This window comes from Crotalus tigris, unplaced genomic scaffold (genome assembly GCF_016545835.1).
Source record: "Crotalus tigris isolate CLP2741 ecotype Arizona unplaced genomic scaffold, ASM1654583v1 scf7180000017631.5181431, whole genome shotgun sequence".
In the NCBI taxonomy this organism is placed as follows: Eukaryota; Metazoa; Chordata; class Lepidosauria; order Squamata; family Viperidae; genus Crotalus; species Crotalus tigris.
In genome coordinates, this window is record NW_024096525.1 from 2,753,816 (window position 1) to 2,766,898 (window position 13,083).

Below are 13,083 nucleotides of genomic sequence, written 5' to 3' on the forward strand. Positions count from 1 at the left end.
AGTCCGTTTCAGTGGGGGATACTTATTCTGGACAGTGTTTTGGGGCCTGGTGGGCAACTTCTTTTAGGAGTGAGAAAGAATTAGGAGATAGCAATAGCACGTAGACTTATATACCACTCCGCAGCCTTCTCTAAGTGGTTTACAGAGTCAGCATCTTGCCTCCAACAATCTGGGTCCTCATTTTACTGACCTCGGAAGGATGGAAGGCTGAGTCATCCTTAAGCTGGTTAGGATCGAACTGCTAGCAGGTGGACAGAGTCAGCCTGCAATACTGCATTCTAACCACTGCACCACCATGGGAGGGAGGGAGGGAGAGACAGGGGGAGGGAGGAAGGAAGGAAAGAAGAAAGGAAGGATAGCAATCGCACTTCGACTTATATACCTCTTCACAGTGCTTTATAGACCTCCCTAAGCGGTTTAGAGAGTCAGCATATTTGCCCCCAACAATCTGCGTCCTTATTTTACTGACCTGGGAAGACGGAAGGTTGAGTCAACCTTGAGCCAGGATTGAACTGCTGGCAGTCTGCAGAATTAGCCTGCAGTACTACATTCGAACCACTGCGCCCCTAGGGCTCTTATCATTGCAGATCACTGAAAGACCATCTCTGGAAAACTTCCAGGCACTGGGAAGGCAGGTGATAATTTAAGAAAACAATATTTTCCTGTTGGGGCCTCCAATTTCTGGAATCAACTCAAAACCATGGTGTGCTTGATACCCGCATCAAGAGCAACTGTGCAATTCTGGTTGCACACTAAAACCTTACCTCTGGATCAATGTCCCAAAGAGCAGCTGTAGGATCTTCTGCATGTTCTCTGACCATAGCCAACTCCACTGGTCTACCATGATCAGACAAAGAAGGTCCAGAACAATATCGGCCAGCAAAGTTTCTGTTCCTGCAAACATAAGAAACTTTTACACAAGGCTTACCACTTCACTATTGTCCATTCATTTTTTTTCCTAAGTCCAGTTGAGATACTAAAGATCACATCACCATGAAAAGTATGCACTTAACCATTAAGCTTGGGGTACTAGTGAAGGCATTAGGCTAGAAACCAGGAGACTGTGAGTTCTAGTCCTGCTTCGGGCATGAAAGCTGCCTGGGTGACTTTGGCCCAATCATCAAGAGACTGTGAATTCTAGTCTTACCTTAGGCACAAAGGCAGGCTGGGTGACCCAGAGCCAATCACAGAAGTTCTAATTTAAGGCCTGAAAGCTGACTGGGTGACTTGGGACCAATCACCAGGAGACCGTCAGTTCTAGTTCCATCTTAGGCACAAAAGCAGGCAGGGTGACTTTCACCCAGTCACCCTCTCTCATCCCAAACCATCCCACAGGATTCTTGTTGTGGGGAAGTAGAAGGAGGAAAGAGTGTTGGGCATATTCACCACCTTGAGTTATTTATAAAAATAATAAAGTCAGGATTTTAAAAAGTGTAAAAATAGCTTTTATCCCTCCTTAAAGAACAAAACGTGGCAACTCTCCTTGGCTTAATCAGGTTAGCCACAAGATTTCCATGCGTTTACTGTGCCTTCTTAAAGGCAATAAAACAAATCAGTCAGCAAGGGAGAAAATGGTTAATCAAGCAGTTATTTGCAGAATAAAAACAAAACATTAAGGAGAATCCAGACAGAAGGCCTCACTCAGCCTACAGACGTAGACTCATCATTTTTTTCTTCTGCTTGTGCAAGTATTACATGCTGCCATTGCCACTGTTTAATGACCGCATCAGGGAGAGCAGGCATGGGGTCATTAAGCAAGACGATCACATGGGCACCTCACTTGACTATCGCCACAAGTTGGAACCATCACGGGCAGGCTCCATTAGAGTTGTAACTCAAGGATTAGCTGTAGCCAACCTTGGCTGATCTTAAGAGCTGAGCAGCTTCGGCTTTAATCATTACTTATATGCGGGAACCATCTAAGAACTGCGGTGCACTGCAATGTGAGAAGCCACAGGCATTCAGAAGATCGGGAAACAACTGATTTGATTTCCAGGACTGCTATAAAGAGATGCTGATGCCTGAGAAATCTCCAGGGAGTAAGAACGGAGGGGCTTCATTTCTTTCCAAGCTTTCTCGTCTCTAGAGATGACATCCCAAGCTTTCTCGTCTCTAGAGATGACAGTCCAGTTGCTTCTTGACAACCTGTCAAGAAGAGACTGGACTGCCATCTGGTAGAAATGGTCTCCTGTTTTTGGGGTGAGGGGTTGGACTAGATAACCTACAAGTTCCCTTTCAACTCTGTCTATTCTATTCTATTCTATTCTGTTCTGTTCTGTTCTGTTCTGTTCTGTTCTGTCCCGTCCCATCCTCAGTCTCCATGCCTCTTTACCTTTCCCCAGCCCATAAATTCAGCACAGGCCATCATTTGCATCCCAAGAATTTGGTGGGTAGGAAAAGCCTTTAATAGATTATTGCAAGCCGGTCCTTAATTCGGTACTGGTTTAAACCCTCAGTACTTATTCATGAAGATTTATTTCAAATTCATGCTATTCTACTGCCACCTTGTGGTCGATCACAGATTTGACAATGGAGACCATTTCTATTTCAAAAGCTCTATTTTTTAGCCTTCGAAACTGACGACCTCTCACGACAGAATAGGCAAAAAGGTGTCTTTTAATGAGCCGTCAATCAATCTGTATAGGTCAGTGCTGTCCACTTCAAAGAATTCCAATTATCTGGGGCTGATGGGCCCATCTGGCACTGTATGTGTAATACACTTTGACAAAATGGTTGCCACGAGTGTTCGTTTTGCCAGGTCACAAAATGTTTGCCACAGTAGGGGTCATTTAGTTCCCGAACTGAGCATTTTTTAGGTCTGTAGGACCGCAGTTTCCAACCTTCTTTAACTTGGGCTTCTAACAACCCGTAGGATGTTAATGGTGGAGTTGAAATTTGCAATTTCTAACCTGGGTTGAGCAGTGTTGAAGAACACCTAGACGCCCTACAAAAACAGTAGCATGTGAAACAAACAGGAGCAGAAAGAAGCATATTTTGGAGCTGGAGAGGACATACCAGAATCTGTCTCTTCATCTGCTGTTTGCTGTAGCATCTCTACAGGCATTGGATTCAAATCTGAGGGAGCTTCTTCATCCTCCTCTTTCTCTGGACCTTGGCCGGACATGGCCTCCATCAATCTCTCCTGGTTCTGAATAAAGGACTCCATCCTTGCCAGGGAGAGGAATTCGGAGACCTAGAAGAAGAGGAGGATTGGAACAAAACGGAGAAACACCTCTTTCTGCTAACTATTGGAAGTTTTCTTTCAACACTTCTCGGCCTTGAAGACAGACTTACGTTCGGGCCTTCCCTGAAAGAATATAAAATCTTCTCCTGTGTTCCGGCCACATTCAGCATTTTGCCAGATGGGAATTTCAGCTTAGGCCTGTGAAAAGAGAGGCAGGAAAACACAATATTCATTCATTTAATCTGAGGAACTCAATCACTCCCATCGATGGGTTGTTTCCAACGGTTGGCCACTCCACAAGAATTCCTGTGATTATCAGCAGCTGCAAAAAATGTCAATAGCACGTCACTGTCAGCAAGTGAGAGAAAACACACAGTGTGTGGCTTCGCAAATCCTTTCCAAGGTCTATACCAGAAGGTGCTACTTTAGGAAGCATTTTGCATTTAAGTAACATGTTGCATCTTTGTGCCTGTTTCTCTTCTGCCCTCATGTTGCGCTTGTGTGTGCACTGGGAAGCACATGATGGTGGCATATAGGTAGTCCTCACTTAATGGCCAGTCTTTTTAGGACCATTTGAAGTTAGACAAACCACAGAATGGGTGTTTTACTGTCCACAAGCCACCATCAGCCACCATAAATGGTCACACCGCCCTGTTGTGGCCACATGATATGTCGGGTGGGTCAGCTTTAATACTCCTCACTGCAGTCCATGATCACGTGAGGATTCATGATGGCTTTTGGTTTCTGGCATTTTTTTCAACAACAATAAAAAAGGAGTCATTCAAATGAATGAGTTTGTTTAGCAAGCATTGCGAAGGCCAGAAAATTACTTCCGGTCACATTGATGCCTTGACTTACAACTGTAGGTGACTTATGACCGTAATTTTGGGCTCAGTTATAGACATAAGTCAAGGACTACCTGTATATCTGCTTGGAAGAACCCCAGCCGTGTCTTCCTTGGTTTGGGGTCCTGACAAACTGAGAAAGCAACTCAGACAACACTCTGCCTATTTCTCATGAAGAAGGAAAAAGAAAGTGCATTCAAATTTCTAAGACTCTGTTAGTGCGCTTTGCGTGGGACCTTCAGATTCCGCCTGACTTCTCTGTATCCACTATCCCAGGGGTAGGCAACCTTGGCTCTTTTATGACTCGTGGACTTCAACTCCCAGAATTCCTGAGCCAGCATAGCTGGATCAGGAATTCTGGGAGTTGAAGTCCACGAGACATAAAAGAGCCAAGGTTGCCTACCCCTGCTTATCCATTAGAGCCGTGATAGCCTAGTGGTTAGAATGCAGTACTGCAGGCTAACTCACTGCCCAACTCCAGGAGTTCGATCCTGACCAGCTCAAGGTTGACTCGGCCTTCCATCCTTCTGAGGTCGGTAAAATGAGGACTCGGATTGTTAGGGGCAAGATGCTAACATTGCAAATTGCTTAGAGGGGGCTGTAAAACGGTACATAAATCTAAGTGCTATTGCTGTTGCTATTTCTCAATACAAGTTCTTTCGATTAACCTCAACAGAGTCAAGACTTTTACTTGCCTGAGGGACCAACTGGGGCAGGTCCTTACATTGGGCACAATCTAATGTGCATCTACATTAGGCACCCTTCCAGTGGACCATTTTAAAGCAAAAGTGGACAACACATTGAGCAGGGGAAAGCAGACCGCAGAGAGTCCAGTGGGACACTGCACATTCACACAATCAAACTAGAAAACACAAATTTGTCAAACACTCTAAGGGATTTCTTAAGACAAAGCAAAAAGTCTGTTCACCGCTTAGGAATGTCAGGTCCAGCCAAGATTTTGAAAACCCAGTTATCTCCTCCCCCCACCCCCCCATTTTATCCCTTTACTGAAATTAGATCTCTTACGGGGGGGGGGGAATACAGATAAGAATCCGAACAGTACCGTTCCCTCAGGTCCAGCAAAAGTTTAATAGTCAACTTAATAATTCCAACACTATTAGCCATAATCACCACTAAAGACCCAGAATAATCAAACAGCTATTCCTGAAGGATAGTATGAAGTATTTTTGCCCTTTCTTGGACCTGATCATTTTTGAAGAATACCAGCAGGACTAGACTCATGTCAAGACATGGATTAATGTTTGCAGGCACGGAGAGTTTATTCCCTAAGGCAGTGGTTCTCAACCTTTTTAATGCCGCGACCCCCAACCGGTCATAAGTCGAGGACTACTCAACCGGTCGTAAGTCGAGGACCACTCAACTGGTGCAGCACCGTTTGCAGAATGGGACTTTTGGCGGGCTCAGCAGGGCAGAGACAGTCTGGAGAATTCCTATTGGCTTTTGAAAGCCAATAGAATTAGACTCTATTTACGAGAGTCTATTCTATTGGCTTTCCAAAGCCAATAGAATAAAAGGGAGGAGCACAGCTAAGGAAAAGGGGGGAAAAATGGCGGACTGCGTTGTTTGGCGACCCCCGTGAAATGGTCGTTCGACCCCAAATGGGGTCCTGACCCCCAGGTTGAGAACCACTGCCCTAAGGGAACCCAATAAAGATATCCATGGCAGTATGACTTCAGGCTGCAGAAAAGAGTTGCTACTATGGATCTGCACATTCGAGCTCAACAGGAACTCTTACCTGCTGGCTTTCTTTCCATCACTTTGCTGTTTCCCGTCTACTTCTGCCTCACTCAGTTCTTCTGTAGGACTCTGTGGCTCAGATCTGGGGAACGCCGTTTTTAATGTATCCACAATGGCGTTCATTACAATCTGCAATAAAAGGAAACCTTCACTGACATAAAAGACAGCACAGGTACTCCTCGACATAGAACTACAACATAGGACCACAACATAGGACCAGAGCCCAAAATTTCGGTTGTTAACTGAGACAGTTGTTAAGTTTTGCCCCATTTTACGACTTTCACTGCCCCAGTTGTTACGTGAATCTCTGCCATTATTAAGTAAGCAACACGGTTAAGTGAATCTGGCTTCCTAGACTTTGCTTGTCGGGAGGTCACCCAAGGGGATCACATGACCCCAGAACACAGCAACCATCATAAATATGAGTCAACTGCCAAGCATCTGAATTTGGATCACATGACCAGGGGGATGCTGCAGTGGTTGTCATAAGTCACTTTTTTCAGTGCTGTTGTAATGTCAAACGGTCACTAAATGAACTGTTGTAAGTCGAGGACTGCATGGAGTGCTGGACAGCAGTGTTGAGAGTATCTTGGACAGGGGAGACTTCCGGTGAGGAAATGGCAAACTGACGTCCTGTAGATAGCAGGAGAAATTACAGTGCAAAACAACAGATGGAGGGTGGATCTGTATCACAGAAATCTCTCTGGAGAAAGGAGAGATCTTGAGATCACCTATATGTATTCTGGACAGCTGGTTTCTGTTGCTACTGTCGTTTTTTGTGATTACACGGTAGTAACGTGACGTTTTTGTGATGACTTGCAAAAAGTAGGATTCCGTTCAGCCATTAATGTAACTTTTTATAAACTCAAGGTTCAATCAAACCTTAGTTCTTAAATCAATTTGGAGGGTCTTTGTTTTCTGCACTTAATTTTTTTCAAACAAATTTTATACATCTTCATACTTTTTAAATTGTATTAGTTTTATCTCTATAATATAGATCTAATAATTTAATACAAGTACTATAAAAGAGAGAGCATCCTTGGACAGCAAGAATAAATTAGTCAACACCTGATGGAGTTAAACAAGATAAGTCATTGGAAGTATTCATAGTGGAAGTTAAGTTTAAGTATTTTGAATAAATGATATAGAAAAAAAATCTTTGAACTGTTGCTTGAAAACTCAAACACAATGAAAGAGGTCATCTGAAGACCAGGTTACCAGATGCCATAGCTCAGGGGTCCCCAACCCCTGGTCCATGGACTGGTACTGAGCCACAACATGCCATCAACCAGTCTGCACAAACAAGCAAAGGCCCATCTGTGGGATGCAGGCAGCACACAAAACCACACACCCTCCGGTCTGTGGAAAAACCTTTCTCCACAGAACTGATTCCTGATGCCCAAAAGGTTGAGGACCTCTGCCATAATTGATATCATGAACGTGATATCTTACAAGAAGTTAAAGAAGTAATTATGGATAGGCAATCTGATGTCCATCAGGTCCCAGAGAATGAAATGGACCTGGACAATCCTCAAATACCCACCAGGTATTAAGAGCTATTGGAGGAAGTGGTTTGAAGCTAGCTTATTGGTTTGGTTTAATCATGTATAGGAGTGTAACAACATCAAATGCATTACCTTATCAATCCTGGAGACCACAAATGGTTTTTTGACGAAGGCAATCCTTGCGTCCGTGTTCAAGGCCAGGAATTCTTGCATTTCTTCGCTATTGGCAATTTCAGGAATTGCGCATAGTTGCTGCAACGGGCAAGCAGACAAGCAGTGAAGCAAAGAAAAATTCTGTCAACATCCAGCTGGGGAATCCAAATAAAACTCTAGGTTGATTCCATTTCCGAAAATTACTGTTTACTGAACACTCTGCAGGGTTTTGTCGAAGCAAAACTGACTCTGAGGTTCCCACACCAATTCGTAGACTTAAACAATCATTTTCCCAGCCAAATCCCCTAACGTCTTACGTAATTCATATCATTTTGTTATGGGAACTGTCTGCTTCAAATCCACACCTGTTCTGGTGTCCTTGACAAGGTTTCAGGCTCCCACGGACTTCAGCTGAATCGAAGAGGTTTCATTTCTCCATTTAACCCACTTGAAAGTAACATCCCTCCACCCCTTAATCCACCCCTAAAAGCAAGATGAAACGCAGAGGCACGTAGCTGCCAAAGTTTCATCCTTGACACAATCCCACCAGAGGTTTAGGACAGAGGTGGGTCATAATTAAGAGCAGAGGGCCGCATTCAACATTTTGAAGCGAGGGGAATACTGAAGTAGACAAGAAAAAGAGGGAGGATCACATTTGCACTGGCTGCTATTCCTTTTATGTTTATGAGGTATTTTTTACGTGAGTTTTTAAAAATGACAATAAAACCAGGCCAGATTTAAATGAATAGCAGGAAGAAATCCTGACCTTCAAGAACGATTCCAAGAGACTTTTTCTGGCTTCAACTTTCTCTGTGTCCATGTTACCAAATGGAAGATCCGGAAACAGTTTTTTTGGACCTTTTATGTCTGCCATGTTTTTTTAAAAAAACAAAGAGTAATTTTACTGCCATGTTAATCATACTAGCTCATCATTCATGATTAAAATATAGATTTCCAAATTGCTTGCAATAAAACCCAGCATTTTTCAGTTGGTTTTACATCATATTAGGCTAGTGTTTCTCAACTTTGGCAACGTGAAGACATGTGGATGTTAACTCCCAGAATTCCCCAGCCAGCCAGGGAATTCTAGGAGCTGAAGTCCACACATCTTCTAGTTGCTAAGGTTGAGAAACCTTGCACTAGGTCATAATATGATTTGTTGTTTGATTGGTGGTTTCTGCTGTCTATGTTCTATTAATTTGACTCATGTCAAATTAATGTCCAGAAGATTGTGAGAACCTGCCCAATTAGGGTTAATATCAAAAAGATGATCAAGGGTTAGCATACTATGTCAGAAAAGTCAACATTATTGGATTAAGTGCCCCAGAGAACTGTGCTTCAAACTAAAACAGAGATTGTGAAAAGAGATTAGGTGTAGAACTAGCCTAACTATGCCTTTATCTGCTTTTATTCCATTTTTCTGACAATAAGCTTGTTCCTCGAAGTTGCCTAGGCCAAGGACAATATATCCAGACATTTTGCAGATGGTTCATTTAAATTGTTGTCCCCAACTTAACCATAATGTGTATCAAAATATAAACTATGTGCATTTTAATACACATTTTATATGTTGTTTTATGCACCCTATTGCTGAGCCGTATGAAATAAATAAATGATCAATGATAATCGCCAGTGGATAGAAAAGGGGAAGAGAAAAAAAACAAACAAGATAAGACATTCTACATTAACTTAATTAACCCCCACTTTGCCTATAACAAGATTCTACAGCAGTGGTACTCAACCTGTGGGTCGGGACCCCATTTGGGGTCGAACGACCATTTCACGGGGGTCGCCAAACAACGCAGTCCGCCATTTTTTCCCCCTTTTCCTTAGCTGTGCTACTCCCTTTTATTCTATTGGCTTTTGAAAGCCAATAGAATAGACTCTCTTGAATAGAGTCTAATTCTATTGGCTTTCCAAAGTCAATAGGAATTATCCAGGCTGTCTCTGCCCTGCTGAGTCCGCCAAAAGTCCCATTCTGCAAATGGTGCTGCACCAGTTGACTTACGACCGGTTGACTTGACTTACGACCGGTTGGGGGTCGCGGCATTAAAAAGGTTGAGAACCACTGTTCTACAGAAAAGGAATTCAGGACTAACTTTTTATGAACTTCCGTAGATCTGGTTTCTCTTCCAGCCTGGTTTGTAGGTTCAAGAACTCACGGTACCTTCGGTTCACGGTATGGTATGCCACTTGCTGGAGGCTGTTAGTGCTGTCACTGTCTAATGTTGTCTCATACTACGGGAAGAAGAAAAACACCATCATGAGTGAGGTGACTATTTGCCAAACCAAACCCTGTACTGTATAATGGTCTAAAGCAGGGCTCTTCAAACTTGGCCATTTATGACTTGTGGACTTCAACTCCCAGAATTCCTCAGCCAGGCACGCTGAAGTCCACAAGTCATAAAGGGGCCAAGTTTGAAGGCCCCTGGTCTAAAGCTTGACTTGACTTCAAGAGATGGGCCGATTCTGTTGGCATTTCAGAAGGGTCATCTCAGATGTTTGGGATGGCGTGACAAGAAACACTGTTGGTTGGCTGTTTAGCTTCTGTTTTTTTGTTGATGAAAAACAAAGATTTTCAAGCATGTATCATATTTGATTTGCTTGGGAGGGAGAGAGGAAGGAAAAAATGGAGGAAGGAAAAATGGAAGGAGGGAGGGAGGAAGGGAGGAAAAACAGGGATTGAGGGAGGGAAGGAGGAAGGAAGGAAACCAGGATTACCTTCACAGTGTACAAGGTGTAAGGATGGAATCCTGTTCCACTATGCTCCCGAGCAGTGATTGTTCCAGTGATACGCAGATTCTGAATGATGACAGGGCCATCAGGACTGAGTGGCTCAAAGCTGAAGGTGCCCATAGGGGCAGTGGGGGAGGAAGAAAGCAGACTTGGCAGATCTTGAGGGCTGTGTGCCAAGCTTCCAGGTGGCTCCAACTCTTTCACCAGGTAGGATGGCCGTCTCAAGAAAGTCTTTTCCGGATCCTCCAAAAGAGCAGTCAAAGAAGCTAAGGTGTCTTCTGCAACTGGCTCTATGTGGATGTCAGGACATGGGCCGAGGGAGGCGGCATGGAGGTTGGCTTCAGAGGGGAAGCCCTCAGCAATATCCTCTGCGCACCTGTCTTTCTCGCCCAAACTGTCTTCTGCATCCACCTCAACAGACCCTTCCAAATCAAGAAGGGAGCTAGCAAAGAGCTCTTCTGCGGACACAACAATCAGGGAACTAGAGTCTTTCCCTGCATCAGACATGGGGGACTCAACTTCCAAGTCTCCACTGGGGAAGAAGGACCCGAGGGTAGCAGAGTGAAGTAGGGGTGCAGCCACGCTACCATTATCTTTCTCATTCATGGGAATGCTCAGCGCTCGGTCAACTGGTTCCTTTCCCTCCACCAAGAAGTTCTCCAAATTATCTACCACGTTCCTGTTGAAAGGCTCAAAATCCTTCGGTAGGGTTTTATCACCCTCAGTAGCCATTTCTGGCTGAAGGACCAGGGGCAAAACACTGGGCACCGTGGGCTGGCTTGAGGAGGCGGGCGATACTTCTGGGGAAGTCTCCACTACCTCGGTGGTGCCGGTGGCCTTCCTGGAGAAAAGGCCAATCCACAGCTGGTTGAGCCAGTCAGGATCTGCCATTTTGTTAATCACAGGCATCAGCACGTTGCAAGTCACGAGCTCCACCACCACAAAGCGCCCAGTCCTGCTTTCCAGATGGGGCTCGGGCACCAAGACACGTAGCAGCAAGTCCACCATGCGCCTAGTATATTCCACCTGGTGTGTAGGACTTTGAACAGCCAAATGAGGTTCTGAGAATTCACAGTAGGCTTGCCACAGTCTACTGGCCTCCTCGGAAGGGTCTCCAAGGCTTTCTGCTTCCTTCCGTTTCTCCTGGACCTTCTTGTAGGCCTGCAGGTGGCACCCTGCCAGGAGGAGGACCTTTTGGGTCAAGGCCGTCTTGTCCACCAGAAGCATCCTCCTTTTGAGCTCCAGAGCCAACCCCATCATTGCTTTTTCAACCTCCTTCTCAAAGTTCTGCTCGTGGCTCACAGACCGGTACCAGGAAGATACAAAATCCCGAATGATCTTTTGAATAATATTCCGGATCTCTTCATCCAACTCCCTCTTTGCCTCGGGATTCGGGGGGCAGCTTTCGAGGGGAAGAAACCTCTCCAGGTGAATTTTGTGGCTGGTGCCCACCATCATTTGGGAACCCAACCAGCCCCCCAGTAAGGCCAACAAGCCTGATAAGATGCAAAGCAACCAAACATTGACCAGTAAGTGGACCACCAGCAACCAGCCCACTAGAGCCCCTAAGGCCATCAGCTTCCTACTGCCAGACAGATCGCCCAGTCCCCCACCTTGTTCTGGCATCCTTAGCATCTTCTTCGGACCTTAATCTTAAATTAGGCTCTATTGCTTTAAAAATAACGGGATGGCTCCCCCATAGGTGGCTTTGCATTCAGGGTGAGGGATGCAACTCATAAAAACCCATCCGCCCATCTCTCTTGCTTAGTCGACACAGAGTCCATTTTGCAGCTTCCCTTGCCATCGGAAAGCCAATTTAAAACCGGAAAAAAAGGCAAAGCGAGGGCGCTCAGCCCTCTTTTAGTAAATAAGTAAATAAATACACAAGTAAATAAATGCAAATAAATCCTCTCGGGTTTTGTTTTTTGTTTGTTTGTTTGTTTGTTTGTTTTCCCCAAGAGGCTGCACGGCATGCGCCTCTCCAAGGGTAGCAATGCAAAAATATAAAATGCAAAAAAAAAAAGAGGGGAGAAAAAGAAAATAAGCAAAAAGACGAATCAGCTCAACTCAGCGCACGAGCGTCCCGTTTGCAAAGCGAGGAGGGGGGGCCCGCTTGCTGACGTTTTGGGCCCGCTCCTCCCACGCGCGCGCTCCGGAGGCTCCTGCGCCGCGTCATCGTATCTGCCCCTCCGGCTCTCTCTCGCGCGCGCCACCCGCTCGCCCACCTTCACCCCACGCCCCAAAGGTCTCCTTCGCCCGCCGCCCGGCCTTTCCTTTGCAAGCCGACCGGGCGTTTTGCTGGAGCTTTGCAACCCCGGCTGGCCTGGCCGGCCCTTCCCCAGCCCGCTAAAGAGCTGCCAAGAAGGAAGCGAGCCCGGGCGCGTCGGGGAATCGCAGTGCCACCTGGCGATCGAGGCTGTGCGCGTGGGCTTGGTTGGATCGCCGCTTCTGGCAGGGTTTCTTCTGCCCCCCCCCCGAGCTCCTAAATTGCGGTCTCCAGTTCAACATGAAGATGCTTCCCCCCCCCCCCCCAAAAAAAAGACAACTGGACTTTTTTGAGAATAAGGTGACCAGCTTTTTTACAACAAAAAGGAGGACACGAATAAATAGAAGAAAAAAACATCGTAAATAAAAGAAACATTGTATTCATTGCAAGAATAATACAGAATACACTACAATATGATCAATGCATAATAAAAACATTTGTAACAATAACATTTTGTATTGTAATTATGCTTACATGCCTATTAATTATTTAAATGAGTACTTTTCCATTGAATATTTTTTGTCAATGTATCACCTTCTAACAATATATTGGAAATATCTGAACAAGAAACAACAACAACATATTGAATTTTATGGCAAGTGCTGCAGCTAGAGTATCAACATTCAACCGTGATTT

The 13,083-nt window shown here is 45.0% G+C and overlaps 1 protein-coding gene across 1 annotated transcript in view; it reads right to left on the reverse strand.

Annotated features, from left to right (window-relative positions):
* SNX19 (sorting nexin 19) overlaps positions 1-12,609 on the reverse strand; it is a 35,713-nt gene extending 23,104 nt beyond the window's left edge. Inside the window, exons 1-8 of the mRNA XM_039334536.1 lie at positions 10,167-12,609; positions 9,545-9,683; positions 8,212-8,312; positions 7,425-7,544; positions 5,786-5,916; positions 3,295-3,382; positions 3,016-3,193; positions 765-894 (exon numbers count right to left, since the gene is read on the reverse strand). Coding sequence (XP_039190470.1) covers positions 765-894; positions 3,016-3,193; positions 3,295-3,382; positions 5,786-5,916; positions 7,425-7,544; positions 8,212-8,312; positions 9,545-9,683; positions 10,167-11,816 — 2,537 coding nt within the window. The 5' untranslated portion in view covers positions 11,817-12,609. The remainder of the gene's footprint in view (positions 1-764; positions 895-3,015; positions 3,194-3,294; positions 3,383-5,785; positions 5,917-7,424; positions 7,545-8,211; positions 8,313-9,544; positions 9,684-10,166) is intronic.
* Positions 12,610-13,083: the final 474 nt, after the last annotated feature.